Genomic DNA, 19888 nt, shown 5'->3' on the forward strand with positions numbered 1-19888 from the left:
GCCAGTCACGCAGGCCAATAGGAAGCCGCAAGGGATGACGTCGCCATTTCAATAGCCCCACCAAGCCCCGTTGGAGCTGCTGTCTGCACAGAGATACCGGCATTCCCTACGGAGTTAAGTATCTCGGAAAGCAGTGGGTCCCCGAAGCTGAAATGAATGCAGTTCAGTAGACCCCCGGCTTCAGGAGTGCTGCTTTAAGACATTTATATCTGCATTCTATAAACATTTACAACAGAGCTGTAGTGAGTTCATTTTATTTACCTGGGATCCTGTTCTGTGTAAACCAACTTAGGAGTGTTTTCTTTATTGAAGTCAGTGAGATAAACATGGCGACACTGGAGATTTTCCTGCTTCGTGTGAAACAAGATGCTATTTGTAACCCATTCTGCAAAGAACATGTTCACTATTTAATTTTATTGCAGGTGAAAACTTGACAATATAGAAAATGTTTAACAGAACGTGATTTGAGAATAAAGCGTATAGAAAAGAAACAGCAAGGTAGCCGCAGCACTCCCAAGTAGCAGAGCAAACATCTTTATTTGCCTTCTTCATTAAAAAAGTCAGCGTACTCAGCATGACACTATTAAACTGTATTGCACAGTAAACGGGACTGCTTGCGAGTGAATATTGCATCTTCCTTTCCTTGGAGTAATACACCCGGCACAAATCAGTTTGTAGTCCAATTGTATGTCGTAAGCCAGGGGTGTGCAAACTGGGGGGCGCAGCGGTGACAGAGGCCCGCACTCATCCCCAGGGCATTTAAATTCAATACCGGGCATTTAAATTCAACAACTTCCCTTATCTTGTCTTTAGCGACGCGTCACCATTGCAACGCGGCGTCATTTGGTCACGTGACCCCATGGCTTCATTTGATGCTGGAGACAAGGTAAGGAGGGGGAGGGGGGAGAGCAGGCAAGGGGGCGCAGACTGAAAAGTTTGAACACTCCTGGAGTAAGCAGTGGTCAACTTGCAATGGTAATAGGGAGCACAGAGTATCAGGTTTGTTTTGTTTTGTAATGTACAAACTGACAATTCAAAAGAGGGAGCGAAGCACACCAAACAAATAGAAGGAAAATGAATGCAAAAAGATCTTTTAATGACTAAAGCGTCATTGTATCCAACGTTTCAGTGCGGCTGCACCTTCATCAGGGAGCTGACAATCCCACAGACAGCACAACAACGTATTATAAACCGCTTTGGCCACTTGTCAGTAAACACATAGCTGCTCTAACCAGCTGTAGCTTCTGAGCTCTAATCAGAAGCTGCATTCCCTCTGCTGAGATAAAGCGATGGATACTGGGAAAACCCCCCAAAAAACCCCCACTAAAATATTGTATTGCAGAAACAGAATTTATCTCAAAGCATTAACAATTAAATGTTCATTTCTGCCACTGACCTCTGGTAAACCTAGCGGCTAATCTGTGCTCTGACTTAGTTGTGTTTATTTTATTAGTCTGTGCTGTGGCTCAGCATAATCCAGGTCCAAAGTGGGGGGAAACAGTTTCAGGCGAGGAGAATCCTGCTTGTGCAGCCAACACAACATAGACAAAAATATTCCTCAAAGAACAAGCCTCCTCTAGGACAGAGATACAAAGTAGAGCTCTACTCACAAGTTCATAGTGCAATTCTCCAGTTTATGTGACAGCCAAGAACAGTGGAAAGACAACGTTTCAGGTCCCATATGGACCTTTCATCAGGTGGTGGTGCACCTGAAACGTTGTTTTTCCACCATTCTTGGCTGTCTATAATAATCCATACACATGTCCATGATTAAGTTATTTTTTAAAATATATCCGACATGTCAAACTTACCAAAACTGAACACGTTTGCGATACAATATGTTACTTTCGGCACGCTCATCAATTTTATAACGACACAGGTAGACTCTTCACATTCAGAGCTTTTGAAACTAACAGCCATGAAAGCGTGATCAGGGGAAACTCTGATGCGCTGAATCAGGCGATCATTTAACCCGACTTCCTCCGAACTGAGCAAAATCTCCAGGCTTTCTTCACCTGCAACACGCAAGAACCAGGCAAATAAAGGCACGTGGTCTATATTCTGCAGCATATCGTTAACTCGGTTTCTACTAATTCTACAAAAATCATATGGGTCATATAATAGTTGCAGTCCAATGCAGATGAAATATTGTGGGATGTGTTATAGAATGGTACAGCCAAAGAATTTATTAACATATTGGTATGAGAAAGTGTAAATAACTGGGCACCTTTTTTTTTTTTTTTTTAATTGTCACTCTCCATAAACATGTAATGTAGGTTCCCTTAAACGGTTTTGAGCCTTTGGTTCAGATTTATTCTGTGCTTATTACTGTTTCAAAATTGTAAATATATTACTTTAATTCCATGTTCAACAAAAAAAATAAATAGCTTATGAAGACAGGCATACCCCGGTTTAAGGACACTCACTTTAAGTACACTAGGCAAACGGCAGCTCACGCATGCGCCTGTCAGCACGTCCTGAACAGCAATACCAGCTCCCTACCTGTATCGAATCTTTGCGCAAGCGGGGAGATTATAGAGCCTGTTACAAATGTGTTATTTACATCAGTTATGCACGTATATGACGATTGCAGTACAATACATGCATCGATAAGTGGTAAAAGGTAGTGCTTCACTTTAAATACATTTTTGTTTTACATAAATGCTCCGGACCCATTGCGTACGTTAATGCGGGATATGCCTGTACTTGGTTCAAAACTTTTTAATTCATTTTTTTCCTCAGAAAACTAGAACTCTACTCCCAGTTTTTACTTACAAGTACCTTATCATTACGAATAAAAAATGTAATTCCATTTATTAAAAATATAGGGTTTGTAGTTTTAATTCCTCAAATATACAGAAAGACATAAAAGCCATAGCCAACTCTGAAAAAGGTAAGAGAACAAAGGTTCAATATTTGTGATGGGATGTATAAGAGATAAGAGTTTGGCTGAAGGCAGAACAATACGCACACAAAAGAAGTAGAAAAAAATATGCTTATACACATCCAAAATGAAGAATTACCATTTTTTGGTTGAATGCGATATATGCAACCGTCCTCCTCAAAATACATGTAATCGCCATGTCTCCTCTGCAAAAGTGAATTAAAAAAATTAAAAAGTTTACCACAATATATTTTAAAATACAATGTACACAGTTTACACCTAAACCGAAGACAACGCTATTGCACCCACTGACATGCTCTCGTGGGCAAGACAGTGTTTAATTCCTGCCCCTGGAGCACACCGCGGATTAAAAACAATGGCCGTTCCTGTAGTTGGTGCGCTGTGTGTATCGCTGAGCAAATGTTACATTCACACAGAACAGACGCTATATGCCACACTGTTAAACAGCAGAGGGGTTATTTATTGAAGTCCCCAGGCTGTACAACTGGGGCAAAACCAGTGTTGAAAAATTGCACCAAATATATTCCGTTATAGGTTGCGATACCTTTTAGCAGAACAAGATTCGGGTTCTTCATAGAAGAAATTGTACTGTGCAGAGCTTCTGAAACATCATAAACCAAAACCTTCAAAACGTACTCTACATTGTCATTTAATCTATGAAGAAATCTGATGTTTGTCCCCTAAACCGTATCACACAACCTACAAGGAATGCCCACTTCTCCTGGACAACCACTAGATTTATCAAACTAAAAACACTGACATTGCTTTCAATTGGATTCCTTTTCTTTGACAAATATGGTATGATTTTTGCACTGGGTTTGCCCCGGTGTTGCCCTGTGAAGCTTGATTAATTAGACCCACTGGGTCACTGTCTTTTTTTTGGCCACAGGGAGATTAAAAATAATTACCCAGAGTGCTTGCTAACTTGTAAAAAGGCTAAGTGCACACAGGGGGGTTATCCATTCACTTGCAATAGTGTTGATCGGGGCACTACCAGACAGAAATTCCCATTGATAGAAGTATGATTTTTCCATGCGATAGTGTCCCACTTGGCCCTATCACAGTTTAATGAATAACCCCAATAGCCACAATTGATATTAAGCCAGTCTAAACTATGGTGCATATTTACATGGGCAGAATAAGTCTTGAAATTACTTATACAGGAGGCAGTTTTGAGAGTCTCTGGTAGGTTGTTCCAGTTGTGAGGTGCCCGGTAAAAGGAGGGCGACCAGATTCCTTGTTGAACCTTCAGACCGGAAACGTCTTTTGGAGTCAGATCTCAGGTGATAAGTGCTGCGTGTGGTAGGAGCGAGGAGCTTGTCACATAGGCGGGTAGCTGGCCCAGAAAGTATTTAAAAGGCAAGACAGGAAAAATGTACTTTGTGTCTCGGCTCAAGAGATAGCCAATCTAGTTCTTGGAGCATTTCGCAGTGATGTGTGTTGTAATTACATTGTAGGACAAAGCAGAATATTGTGGTGTCTAGTTTGCCAAGGTGAGTTTGGGGTGCTGTAACATATATTTTGTCCCCATAGTCTATCATTGGCATTAGCGTCTGCAGTGCGATGCGCTTTCTTAGGATTTGTTCCTATAAAGCAGGGGTGAGCAAACTTTTTATGCCGAGCCCCCTTTTTTATCCATGAAATTTCCCGTGCCCCCCCTGACTGATGTAATCAAAATCACATGAAAAAAACCTTTATTAAACGGTATACAATGTAAATACAAATATGTCTAAGGCCGCGCGTATAGTGCCCGCGACGGAGACACGTGATGTCACCCGTCGCCGCTAGTGAAAGTTGTATTTCGCGTTGTGGCGGCGCGGGCGACCAGGCCATTGATTGGTTCAGAAGCTGTCACATGAGGCGACAGCCCCTGAAAAATCAAATATTGCCGGCTTAAAAAAATCGCGTTGCGCTTACTATAAGCGCATGCGGCAGCGGCGACAATGCATTTGTTTTCGGCCGACGTCGTGTCTATAAGCGCAGTCTAAATACTTACATACTTCAACAGCTCGCTCTTGCAAAATTAGGCAACGTCCACGCTGCCGCTGAAAGCGGTGACATCACCAACTCTCCAAGCATGAACACAGGGTGTCCTGCATAATTTTGCAAGCACGAGCGGGGAAGTGTTTACACTTTTTTTTTAATTATTTCTGTACATTCATAGTGTGATTGATATAGTGGCAGCCGACCCTTTCACTTGCAGAGGATCACAGCGAAGCAGGCTGCCAGCGGAGGAGAGCAGGAACACAGCGCTATTGTAGGGCAGACACCGGGGGGGTGGGGGGTGAGGGTGTTTGACATCACAGCGCTCGCGCTCCTCCCCCGTACCTCCAAATCACGTGGCCGCCACCTGCACTATCCTGTTTGGCCACCCGCGCACATCTTCGGCTGCCCGCCCTCGCGCACCTCTACGGCTGCCTGCCCGCGCACATCTTCTTGGCCGCCCGCACACATCTTTTTCGCCTGCGCATCCAGGTTTTGCCGCACGCGCCCCACCTAAATAACCTTGCGCCCGGGGCGCCCCCCCGCCCCCCCCTGTTTGTGCACCGCTGCATTCAATCACAACACCTACACCATCACAGACAACACACACAGCACACATACTCAATCACCACACACACACACACAACCCCCCCCCACACACACACAACCCTCTCCCCCCACACACACACAACCCTCCCCCCCCACACCCAAACTCAACCCCCCCACACACACACTCAACCGTCTCCCCCCACACAAACTCAACCCCCCACCCCACACACACACTCAACCCCCCCCACACACTCAACCCTCTCCCCCCACACACTCAACCCTCTCCCCACACCAACTCAACCCCCCACCCCCCACACACACTCAACCTCCCCCCCACACACTCAACCCCCCCACACACTCAACCCCCACCACACTCAACCCTCTCCCCCCACACAAACTCAACCCCCCCCCCCCCACACACACACTCAAAAACACCCCCACACACACTCAACCCCCCCCACACACACTCAACCCCCCCCCACACACACACACACTCAACCCACCCCACACACACACTCAACCCCCCCCCCACACACATACACTCACCCACACACACTCAACCCCCCCCACACACACTCAAACCCCCCCACACACACACTCAACCCCCCCCACACACACACACTCAACCCCCCCCCCCCACACACACACTCACCCCCCCCCCACACACACACTCTCACCCCCCCCCCACACACACACACACCTGGTGGGTGGGTGGAGGGAGTAACTAAGCCTGCTCAGGTCCCCCCATGTACTGCTGAAAACGGGCGGGTAACAGACAGGAGGAGGAGGGCTTGTCGCCCGTGCACAGCTCTGCCCGCCCCCAGGTTTCCCCGCACGCAGCCCGCGCCCCCCCCCCTACATAATCTTGCGCCCCCCAGTTTGCGCACCGCTGCTATAAAGTACACCTAGTTTGGCATAGATTTTGGATTTAGATATCAGCGTATCAATATGCAACCCAAATATTAAGTGGGAGTCAAGCCAAATTCCCAGATACTTAAAATTAGTGGCAGGGGCTATAATGGTGTAAGAGTTGGTTCTGATCTGTAGCTCTGTCATTGGTAGCTTTAGACATGTAGCCTTAGTCCCAAATACCATTGTTACAGTTTTGTCTGTACTGTATTTAAAAACAGTTTGTTTTGAGAAATCCAGTATTAAAGTCTTGAAAATGTAGATTGAAGTATGTGTCCAAGGTCAGCGAGGCTAGGGCTGTGTGCATACAAGATTGTGTCATCCGCATAATGTGCATTGAAGCTCCCTTACAAGTTATTGATAAATAATTCATGAAGACTGAAAAGACTAGGGGCACCAGAACAGGGCCTTGCAGGACACTGCAGGTGATATTCAAGAAGCTCTATACAAGTAAATTTAACATGAAAAGATAACACGTTTAAAAAAGGTGACTTGTTTGTTTTTTCATTTGTAAAATCTAAATACATTTGAATGGAAAAATACTTAATGTTTTTAATAGGAGGTTTGTGTGGAATTAAATGACTAATTGTTTTGTGTGTTTTTAATACAAAACGGACAGTTAGGACTTCACTTTCTTTGCACGCTCCCCCATCACGGTTTAGGAAAAGAGATTGACTAATTCCTCAATAGCCGTTTAATCATTACAATTGCCAAAATGATTAACATTATATTTCCTTTCTATGCTAGAGTGCCTTTTCATATAAAAGAAGATGACACCATTTACCCCTCTGAGCAGTCCTAGCAGCTTAGTTCTGCTGAACATGCTGCATTACCAACATTTGTGTATTGCTATTGAAGCAGAACTTCTGAATGTGACAATACAAAGATGTCTAGAAATCAGCACTTTGGACAAGCATTGTTCGAGCCACTGTCTTTGAAAGACTTTCCCTTTTCAATGCTATATATTATACAGACATTAGTATTGTGCAATCACTAAATGTGTGTCAAGAATTAATCAGCAATAAGTAGCCATTTCATTCCGTCTCGCTCAAAGGTCTCCTAATGCCTTTATATTAGCCCTTTCTTCTTGGATACCACTCGGTTGTTTTAAATTCAACATATCCAATGCAAAGCTTCTCATCATTACTCTGAGGATATGTGCTGTTGCATTTTCTAGAATAGGAGATGTCCCTGTTATGTATACAGTACTTCCACATGGTTTGAATTCTACGTGTTTTGTATGTTCCTGCTATATAAGCCTATACAGACGGCTGATGCTATATATAACAAAATATAAATCATTATAGGAACAGGAACATTTTAGTTCACACAAAATAGGAAAAGCTTTGATGATGACTCAGTATTTCATATGCCAAGTATTTATAGCGGAAATATTAATATGGGGTTCAAACAATTACCTACTCACCATTTTCCTTTCCAAAGTGATGGGATACTTTTCATGCATCACATCTAATCTTTTTTTCAACGCTGCTGCTAAATCATTGTACTTAAATGAGGCCGTTTGCCAACGTTTCCGTTCTAAATCTAAAGAAACCTGTGGGGGTGAGAAATTGGTTTATGGTTAATGACGAATGCACTTCAAGTGAATTTATCATCTTCACTTATACATTTTTCTGGATAAGAATAACTTCTCATACATATGTGGTGCCCATGATAGCATTAGTAAATGCACTGATATAACAAACATTACATTTTGACAATAAAAGGCACCTCTTCCTTCATCCATTCCCTTTGCTCATACCGTCTGTTGTGCGCATGGGTATCCCCTAAACTAATTGATATGGACATTTTGGGACACATTTTACAGCATATACTGGATACGGAGGATATTAAAATAAACATTTGATAGTGTGTACTACACAACCTTGGTTTTTCCAAGAAACCCACTGAGTTGGGAAAGTGTAAATGTGACCATGTTTCCCAAATACCATTGCTAGAGATAAAAGCTAGAGACAAAATACAACACGGTCACGTGGAGTGTCAGCAAGGCCGAGCTCACACTGCCTGCTAAGGCCGCGCGCTTCCATGCACGCTTCCATGCGCGCCTCCTCTGCGCGCTCCTGCAGCCCAGCGATCTCTGCTCAGGCTGCAGGAGTTGGGTTGCGGCGGGCAGTGCAGAGGATCAGCTGCTCACACAGCCCCACATCACCCCGGAGGATGTGCTGGCGCTGCAGAAGATCACAGCCTGTCAGTGCTATGGAGCTTGGATGGGGGGGGGGGGGGAAGGCAGGATGTATTTATTCACCGTTTATTATTCTGCCCCAGCTCCTATTGCGCACAGACAGTTGCAGGTGGCCCGTCCCCCACCTCCACAGAAGGGCCATAGTGACCCTACCCTCCGATTTCACTGCCGAGTCTCAATTTCAGCAGCCAATCAATATAAACGTCTGGACATTGATTGGCTGCTGAAATTTACGTCACGCTGCAGCAGCCGGAGATCACAGATGGAAAAGACACCCGCTACTGCAGCAGCGTCGACGCCGTACTTTGCAGCCAATGGTAGTTTCAATACTGAACAATACCATTGGCCGGCAGGCATCTGTGATAAACGTGCGTGCGCACAAGTCGTGTAGTGAGCTGTGTGAGCGGGGCCTAATGGAGCTGCAGCCCCATAAAATAAGCAGGAGTAAGCACAGAGAAACAAAAGAAAACTTTAGTGCAGATAACAGCATCACAACATTGTCTTCCATAGTATAAGCTATACAATTGTATATAAAAAGTTAGTTGTAACATACAACTATATTTCTCACAAATCAACTAGTCTAGGAAAAAAAACCCAGAAATCTGAAAAACAGAAATGATGTCATAATTTAATGGACATCTTTTGTATGCGCTGAGACAATGCAGATCCTCTCTATCGTGGTGCAGAACACAATCAGAAAGTAGACAAGGTGGAAACAAAAATATTCACTCACATCACACGTTGTATAGTAGATGAGGTTGAAAAAAAGGCATACGTCCATCAAGTTCAACCTATGCTAAATTTAGACAACAGATACGTTATCTTATATTTATGTACTTATAGTATATTGATCCAAAGGAAGGCAAACAAAAACCGCCAGCGAACTATTATATAACCATCTCTCAAAAGGGGAATAATAAAGTCCTTCCTAACGCCAAATAGTGACAATCATAATACTCCCTGAAGCAACATCCTTCCCACGTTTACTTATTTTGTATATCCCTGTATACATGTCCTTTCTAATAAGATGTCCAATCTTTTTTGAACATATCTACTGTATTGTATCTGCCGTCACAGTTTCCCTGGGTAATGAATCCCACATTTGAGAGCGAGGTGTCCGTGAAGAACACGAGCGGAGCACAGCTATTAGAAAACAAGGGGCTACACACCAGCAAAATTGTAGTAAAAGTACCTTTAATCCATGGTACACGTGGTGACACGCAGTTAAAACCACTCTTACGCGTTTCAGGCGGGAGTCCTTTATCAAAGAGTATGTTCACGTCTCTTAGCTCTCCTGCTATTATAGATAATCCAATGCAATATGGGTTGGTGCAACGCACAGCAAAAAAAGGGGGTGATGGCAGGTCTGGCAAAAATGTTTCTTTATTATGTGGACATAAAAACAGAAAAACAGAAGGCTGCAACCTTCTACACGTTTCGTGCAGACAAATTGCACTTCTTGATAAAGTGCAATTTGTCTGCACGAAACACGTAGAAGGTTGCAGCCTTCTGTTTTTATGTCCACATAATAAAGAAACATTTTTGCCAGACCTGCCATCACCCCCTTTTTTTGCTGTGCGTTGCACCAACCCATATTGCATTGGACTTCTCCCTATTGGCAACTGCACGCAGACTGAGAAGGACTACTGGTGACACATTCGTGAGTACTTACCTGGGGCCAGCCCAATGAGGTTAGGGGGGGGTGTCTTTGTGCATTTACCCCTGCCTTCAGGGCAACTGGAGCTCTTTATTAGGTTTCAATATCTCATGTCCCAGAAGTGTCCCTCTCATATACTCAGTAATGGGATTCCATGCTTGAGCACCAAATCACCTTTACTGTATATTATAGATAATCCCCCGCCCCCAACAAACAGTGACGCGCAGTGATTTGGCGCGAAATTCTAAACGGATCAGCCCCATTGGAGGAACACCTCCTCCAATTGGCCGTCCGCAAAGTGAAAACACTGTGCTGCGTGCGGGGGAAAAATACCATAAATACCCACATTTGAACTGCCCTTACTGTAAATATCCCTTTCCTTTGTTGCTGGTGAAATCTCCTTTACTCCAACCTTAAGCCTTAAGGTATGACCCTGTGTTGTTTGTACTGACCTTGGGATGATTAGTTAATTTGAAAGCTCCTTGTATTGACCCCGAATATATTTGTATATAACAAACACACAACCCCAGCAAGCTCTAACCCCAGAACCCACCACATCAATATACAGTATATGTCAAAAGGAGTGCTACTGAGATGGCCAAATGTATACAAAAAAAGACAAAAAAGTCCAATGTGACAAAATATACAGTATATTTATATATAGTTATCATATCCCCTCTTCGACACCTCTTTTCTAATGTAAACAAATCTAATTTAGCTAGCCTCTCCTCATAAGTCACATTTTCCATCCCCTTTATTAATTTGGTGGCTCTTCTCTGCACTTTTTATAGTTCCAGAATGTCTTTTTTTATGGAGTGGTGCCCAAATCTGTACTCCATATTCAAGGTGTGGTCTTGCAATAGAGGGGCATAATTACGTTTCCATCCATTGCCCGTTTAATACAAGATAAGATCATGTTTGCCTTTGCAGCTACTGCATGACATTGGGCACTATTGCTAAGCCTGGTGTCTACAAGCATTGCTAAATCCTTAATTCATGGTCACCTGCACTGGATATATAAAGCTAGCAGTAATGCACAGATTATCAATATTTTACACGTTATAAGAACTGCTGTAAAGCAAAATACGTGAGTACCTTTTGTATTTGGACTAACAATTGGTATTTTAGGACAAGCTTTGGAGAGTTCTACCCTCTTCCTCTGGTTTATTTTGCACTATGGCAACTGGACTAACACGTCTACGGCTATTTAATTCAAGAAACAAAGCTAAATTGCACACATGAAATGTAAACGTCCATGTCAATGTCTGCAACGTTGTTGAATTAACCATGTAAAAAAATCAGGTCACAGACACATTACAAGGTTGGTCAACACATGTAAAATATAAAAATTAAACAAATCCCTAAAATTGAAGATCTAATTTTATCCTTTATATTTCAAAACATTTGTTTTGCCGAATATACCTTCAGTTAAACATGGAGCGATTGGTTCTGCACAATTGTGCAATAAAGCACGAAATCTGAAACACACTCAAAATCGCCCACTACTTCCAGTTGCTAAAACAACAGGAATCGTATCAACATGTTGCGCGTCAATGGCACACAACAAGACACATCATTACCTTAAAGTAGTGGGAACGATCAGGCAAGGTGGCAAGCGCGGCAAGACACGACACACAGGTTTTAGAAATGTAGTCTAATTGCACAAATAACCTGGAAAACCTTATTACACCATAGAGTGCCCTTTTAAAAAAAAAATAATATTTGGCACACGAGAGAATCCTACCAGTTTTAATCAAGGACATTGTTTTGCACGCTGGTAAAATTGTTTTGAAAAACACAGAAACAGACCTCTGCAATATAACCGAACGCTGCTTAAAAGGGTTGTTTTTTTTAGCAACGTTATTAGGTCAGTATGAAAATACCAGAAGAATGATGGGTCTGCAAAGTGCCGACTGCTTCTCTGCGGTCCTTTTTCTTCATGGAGTTGGGGAAGTCACCAGGTTTATGACCTTGCCGTTTGTAGCTCCATAAGCTTGCAGGCTCTGGAAATATGTTTGAGAACGTGTACTCTAAAACGTAAGTGATTGCACATTTAGAAGATAAGTGCAGTTCTATGGCAATTTTATTTGATGGTTTCCTTCGATTTGTCCTTTAATAAGCTTTTGGTGGAACTTGGAAATTGTATTTACTTTTAACGAGGGGTTAAAAGGGCAATCCTACCTAGGATAAAAAAAGTGTACTAATGAAAGTGACAGATTTAAGAGCCATAGATGTCCTTATTAACAAAAAATAATTCATCAACATTTTAGATACATTTTTTAACGTTTGTTTGTCAACATGATAATAAGACTTGAAATGGGGTTTGTTTTCCTCCATTCCTTGTGTGTGATATCAACTGTGTATTCAACAAGGCTTTGCAGAGGCAAAGCTCCCCCTTTCTCCTCCTCTTTACTGGCTCTGATAAGGACAAGGTGGTATAAGTGTAAAGGAAACACTCCATTAACAAACACTTCGCTATCCAGAGGCACGAAGAAATGCAATTTGTGATTAATTTCCAAAAAAAAAAAGCAGCCAAGATTGTTTTTAGCACACTTGGGTTTGTTTAGGGAAGACAGTTGTTACCTTTTTTTTTAATACAAAATGATGGGTTTTTTTGGCCAGCTGTGTGGGATTGCACCTTTAATTTTCCCTGCTCCAGCTCCTTTTTGAACGAAGTGCATACATTTTAGACCAAGGATGTGCATAGGAGTAATCAGGTCTGAACTTGCAACTGCAGATTTCCCAGGTCTACATCTATACTCTGTAAGCCATGTCACCCACAGCAGGGGTGCGCAAAGTGGGCGGGCGCGACTGTTACAGAGGCCCCGCGCTTCCTCGAATGCATTTAAAATAAATGCCGGGGATCGTGCGAAGCCTCTGGAACTTTTTACTTACCTTGATTCCAGCGACACGTCTCCATGGCAACCGCCATCTGGAGCCATTGGGGGGGGAGGGGAGGTGGGGGGCAAATTAAGGTAAGTTTGCGCACCCCTAACCTACAGTATCAGTCCAATGCAGGGGTGGCCGATATAGGATATTTGGCCACAACCAAAAACGCAGTCGGGACATTTTGCGGTGCTCTCACCCCGACAAGCCAGGTCTGCCACGCCTGAACACCCGCTCCGACAACTGCATGTTTAATTCTCCCTCGCGGAACAGCTGCACTGCCGAGACAGGCTGCTCCGACACACCATCTTTAAATGTCCAGCGCGTGACATTTAAACATGCAGTTATCGGAGCAGGCAGTAATGCACAGATTATCAATATTTACAGACCCGACATCGCAACAAAATGTATGGTGGAGGAACACCGGTGGCAGTTTGGTCACGGCCAAAAAGCCCATTTCGGGGGTGGCCAACTCCAGTCTTCAAGGGCCACCATCAGGTCAGGTTTTAAGGATATCCCTGCTTCAGCACAGGTGGTTCAATGAAGATCAATTCCTTTGTATGGCTTCTTCAGTCGCTGTCAGTTGGGACTACAGCCTCCTTAGCTCTGCCCATGCCACTTTTTCATTGAAATGAGCTCTGTCACCATTTCGGTGTCTACAAAACTTTCAGGCCAGGCTAAGTTTCTGAATTTCCAACAGCTTGTGTTCCTGTCTTGCTGATACAATTTTGTTCTTGGCTCTCATTTCCCATTATCGTCTTTTGGTTATGGCTCGTTGGACAAAACTTCTTGCCTGGTTCTCTAATGTTTCTATATGGTCACCCAGTCTCCAGGTCTCTATTTCTTCTCCTCCTGTTGACTGTTCGGTTCTTAATTTCCTTTAACTTATGCTACCCTATTACTACCCCACCACCTCTATATTCCTATAATCAATATCATTTTAATGCTTTACATTTCCATTTTCCAAATAACCTTACCCCCCTTTCTTTATCCACCCTTCTTTCAAATACCCACTTCTTCCCTGCGAACATTCTTTATGTATCTCCTCCATCAATTTCTACAACTTTCTCTGGGCTGCATCCAAGCCTGCCATCTGTGAGCAACACCCCACCTTCCAGCCACAACTTTTCTCCAACAGCCACGTTCAGTGCTCAAACTTCAGACTAAAGTATGGGGTAAAAGAAACTAGTGAAAGCTTAGCATTGTCATTTGCACGGCTTCCTCCTTGCTGTCAAGTCTGTAGCTGTTAGTCCGTTCCGGGACCTATTCAGTTGCTACAAGACTCTTTGATCCAACAGTGGATCAAGGAGGAAACCCCACAAATGTTCTGAACGATGATCTAGGCGCAAACAGAGCAGGGGAGAAGAAGAAAGCCACAATAGTCTAATATATGTTCCAATATGTCAGAGAAACGGTGGTTATACAGTAAGTTTACTGTAGGGCAGCGTTTCCCAAACTTTTTTTGAAGTGAAACTTCCTTAGTGGCACCTCATTCGTGATGGGGCAAAAAAGAATTGTGGAGACAGAAATGAAACGGATGTGACGTCAGTGCTGGCAGTTGAGGCCGGGCTGTGTTCTGGCTCAGCCCGACCCCAACACTGACATCACACCCGCTCCACAAATCAGATGCGGCGGCGGCGGCGATAGCCGCCGGCGCCGCTCCTAATCACCCCCCCACCCACCCCCAGCCCCACACCCCCCACACACCCCACACACCGTGACATATGCGGCGGCGACAGCCGCCGCTCCTAACGGCCGCTGCCATGCCGCGCAGCCTCTCTCCTCCCTACCTCCGCTTTCCTGCGTCCCGCTGACTGAGCGCCGCCGGGGTCGAGGAGAGGAGCCCAGGGATCATGGAGGGTATCCGCCGCCGCAGCTCCTAACGAGCTCTGCTCCCCCCACCTGCTGACATGCGGCGGCGGCGGCAGCCCTCAAAATTTAATTGCCGCCACTCCTGCTGACCTCCCTCGGCCGAGGCATGGAACGGGGGGGGGGGGGGGGGGTAGAGTGAGCTGCGTTCCCCACAGCACCAAGCCAGCTCCCGCTGACGATGACGCGCTGCCCCCCTTCCCCGCCGACACTGCCTCTGCCCACGCAGCACTTCCGGAGGGGGGGGGGGGCCTTTATTAGGTATCTGCCCGGTGCCCGGTGCGGCCGCGTCTCGCCGGGGGGTGAGGGGGGCGAGGAGAGACTCAGGCAGAGCCGCCGCGGGTCCGCAGCTCTGCCTGTCTGTGAGGGGGGGGGGGGGGAGGAGAGTCTCAGGAAGAGCCGCCGCGGGTCCGCAGCTCTGCCTGTCTGTGAGGGGGAGGGGGGGGAGGAGAGTCTCAGGAAGAGCCGCCGCGGGTCCGCAGCTCTGCCTGTCTGTGAGGGGGGGGGGGGGGGGGGGCAGGAGAGTCTCAGGCAGAGCCGCCGCGGGTCCGCAGCTCTGCCTGTCTGTGAGGGGGGGGGGGGGGGGGAGGAGAGACTCAGGCAGAGCCGCCGCGGGTCCGCAGCTCTGCCTGTCTGTGAGGGGGGGGGGGGAGGGGAGGAGGAGAGTCTCAGGCAGAGCCGCCGCGGGTCCGCAGCTCTGCCTGCCTTTGAGGGGGGGGGGGGGGGGGGAGTCAGGAGAGAGGGGGCAGGACACAGAAAGAGAGACACACATACAGTGACAGACACACACACATACATATATACACACACAGACACACACACTGACTGACACACATACACACACACGCACACGGTCACACACACACGCACACACGCACAGTCACACGCACACACACACAGTCACACGCACACACACACAGTCACACGCACACACACACAGTCACACGCACACACACACAGTCAGTCGCGCGCACAGTCAGTCGCGCGCACAGTCAGTCGCGTGCACAGTCAGTCGCGTGCACACGCACTGTCACGCGCACCGTGCACTGTCACGCGTACACGCACTGTCACGCGCACAGTCACACACAGTCACACAGTAACACGCACAGTAACACGCACAGTCACACAGTCACACGCACAGTCACACAGTCACACGCACAGTCACACAGTCACACGCACACACACACAGTCACACGCACACACACACAGTCACGCACACACACACACGAGGAATTCACGCTTAGTGCAAATACAAGGGATGTGTACGCATGTTCTAAGTCAAATTTATTTGCGTTTTGTCAATGAAATTGTATTTTGATTTTTAATTAAAACATCACCAATACAAATACAATTTCTGTGACAAAAGTCAAAGAAGTTTCACTTACTATGCGCGTGCACAGCACACACAGCTTTTTTTTTCATGACCCGGTTATTTTTTAACTTTTCCTTCGTGACCCACTAAAAATGTTATCGCCTATAGGTAAAATAAAACAGATATGAATATCCATACAGTTTTCATATATTCTCCTAATCACCCCCATTCTCTCTCTGACCTGCACAGACGCACACAGTCACTGACCTACAGACACTCACCCAGACACTGACCACACACACACACACACACACACACACACACACACACACACACACCCACTGATACACAGCCACTGACACACACACACACACACACACACACACACACACACACACACACACACACACACACACACACACACGGCCATTGATACACACACAGCCACTGATACACACACAGCCACTGATACACACACAGCCACTGATACACACACACAGACACTGATACACACACACACAGACACTGATACACACAGACAGACACTGATAGATACACACACACACTGACACTCTCCCCTATACACACACACAGCCACTGATACACACAGCCACTTATACACACACACACACACACACACACACACACACACACACACCCACCGATACACAGCCACTGACACTGACACACACACACACACACACACACACACACACACACACACACACACACACGGCCATTGATACACACACAGCCACTGATACACACACAGCCACTGATACACACACAGCCACTGATACACACACACAGACACTGATACACACACACAGACACTGATACACACAGACAGACACTGATAGATACACACACACACACTGACACTCTCCCCTATACACACACACAGCCACTGATACACACAGCCACTTATACACACACACACACACACACACACACACACACACACACACAGACACTGATAGATACACACACACACTGATATACACAGACACTTTCCCCTATACACACACAGACACTGATAGATAGATACCTGTAAACACACACACACACACACACACACACACACACACACACACACACACACACACTCCCTTATACACACACACACACACACACACACAAAGTGGAATACAGAGGCTGTGAGTGACTGGGGTGGGGGGGCGGGGGAGAGAGGAAAGGCAGACGATCCAAGCAGGCGGCTCCCCGCCACCCCCTGCACCCACCGCCCGCCAGCGACTGCGCACCACCACTGCGCACCACCACTGCCCGCCCCCGCACCCATCTCCCGCACCAAGGGGACGGGGGAGGGAGCGCCAGGACAGGAGGCACAGGTGCACCCCCGCTACCACCTCCTATCACGCCGGACGGGCAGCTGCGGGGAGCGAAGGGGACACCGCGCGGCCAGCCTCGCTGCGACCCGGCAATTTTGCTTCCGTGGCCCGGTGCCGGGTCGCGACCCACCATTTGGGAAACGCTGCTGTAGGGTATACTCTTGCGTTCTGCTCAAGGATGTCTTCTCTCTACCCCCTTTGTATCTAAAGCCCTCTCCCGCCTTAAACCTTTCTCACTGACTGCCCCACACCTCTGGAATGCCCTTCCCCTCAGTACCCGACTAGCACCCTCTCTATCCACCTTTAAGACTCACCTTAAGACACACTTGCTTAAAGAAGCATATGAATAGCACTGTGGCTAATACTATACACAAGATACATAAAGCTTGGCTCCCTGCAGAAGCACTTCCCAGAATGCCCTCCTACTGTCTCTGTACATTCTTCCTACCAATTAGATTGTAAGCTCTTCGGAGCAGGGATTCCTCTTGCACAATGTTATATTTATGTCTGAAGCACTTATTCCCATGATCTATTATTTGTATTATTCGTTATTTATATGATTGTCACGTATATTACTACTGTGAAGCGCTATGTACATTAATGGCGCTATATAAAGACATACATACAGTATTACACTCACAAATTCACCACTCGGCTTTAAGTGTGTATCCACAAGTCTGATTCCTGATCTGTATTTTTTCTTTTCTTTGTGTCCTCTCAATTCATACCTTAAATACAGAGAAACCATCGTATTGACAACCTGGTGTAAATAATAGGCATTTTCTGGGAACACAGCCAACACAATACTTCTTCCGCAAGGACGTGTCTCCATGCCGACTCCTCGTCTCTGCCTCCAAATTGTGACGTCCCTGGGAGTTACGTCTCAGGTTTAATTCCCTGGACATTTCACAGGATTGCCTGACTGACGAGACAAGCGACGCATGAGACGCATTTCCCAGTGACGTAACAATTTGGAGCCAGAGACAAGCTGACACGAGGACTCGGCGTGGAGACCCGTCCGTGCGGAAGCAAACAGTGCAGCGTTTGCCGTGCTGGGCTGTGAAAATGCCCATTATTTCCACCAGACTATGAGCAAGATTTTAAATGTGAATATTTTGTACCGTACGAAACGCGTCAGAGTTGACTGTGGGCATGTCGCGATTATTTTCGTAGTTCAATAAACTTTTTTCTTCACGGCTTTTATCCAGTCTTCATACCGTTATGCTGTGCTCCGCTTTTTTTGTTTTTTTCTACTCTGGATATCTTACCTTGCTGGAGCACGCGCTGACCAGGAATTGAAACGCTGCCTTATTTCGCTACATGACTGAGATCACGGACTAATGTGAGTCATTTTATTATCTTGTCCTTTCATTCATTCAATGCCTCAGAGGGACTGCAGGATTCATCAGTAAGTGACGGGAGTGGTTATACCGCGGGCTCACAATAGGGGTTCCTCCTTCTCCTGGTCCTTCTCTTCCCTACCTGTTTTGTTACTTCACATGCATGCAGGATAGCGACTGTGATATCATTGGGCAGCAGTTATATATTTCCTTAACATCAACATCATTACATTATTGGATCTTTATTATTTCTTACATCAGGACTTTATTAAAGTTTTTTTATCCCCATCAATCATCTCGAGCACCGGCACAAGGAATTGCCCCCCCACTCTAATGTGCATTATATTGGATCTATATTAATGTTGTTGGTCTATATTTGAGGTGTGAATCGAGAGGATGCAGAGAAAAGAAAAAATACAGATACTAGTGAATTTGGGAGTTTAATATTTACCATCCACCCACAGTTTCTCTGACATATTGGAAAATATTACACTATTGTGGCTTTCTTCTCCCCTGCTCGCGCTGAGCTCATCGTTCAACACACAATTTACCAGCACTAGACATGTAAATTGAAAGCAACGGATGAAGGCCCACTGAAACATCAGGCCAACATGGAATAATAAAACACAGTTTAAAATGTACACGCCCAGTGGTAGTAATATTGCTTTTTTTTTCAATTCTGATATTGTTTTAGCGGGCACGGTATAGTCTTTAGAACTACTCACTAGAGATGGGCGAACCTGTCTGAATCCGATCTGTGGATTTTCTTGGGCCAAATCTGATTCTGCGTGCTAAGATCCAAAGTCGGATTTAATTTACCTTAGCCCCCGCTCGGGTTCTTTAAAAACCGTCCACACGAGGCTCGGATTCCCATCTATATACTCCTCCTCCCCTTATTATAATCCCGTTTGACAGATTCAGATTCA

At 45.6% G+C, this 19888-nt stretch overlaps 1 protein-coding gene across 1 annotated transcript in view; it reads right to left on the reverse strand.

The window, feature by feature from the left end:
- Window positions 1-19888, reverse strand: part of PREPL (prolyl endopeptidase like) — a 50522-nt gene that overhangs the window by 24681 nt on the left and 5953 nt on the right. The window contains exons 2-5 of the mRNA XM_075595792.1: window positions 7773-7901; window positions 3024-3090; window positions 1812-2015; window positions 262-385 (exon numbers count right to left, since the gene is read on the reverse strand). Coding sequence (XP_075451907.1) covers window positions 262-385; window positions 1812-2015; window positions 3024-3090; window positions 7773-7901 — 524 coding nt within the window. The remainder of the gene's footprint in view (window positions 1-261; window positions 386-1811; window positions 2016-3023; window positions 3091-7772; window positions 7902-19888) is intronic.

The sequence above is a fragment of the Ascaphus truei genome, chromosome 4, assembly GCF_040206685.1.
Source record: "Ascaphus truei isolate aAscTru1 chromosome 4, aAscTru1.hap1, whole genome shotgun sequence".
Taxonomy (NCBI): domain Eukaryota; kingdom Metazoa; phylum Chordata; class Amphibia; order Anura; family Ascaphidae; genus Ascaphus; species Ascaphus truei.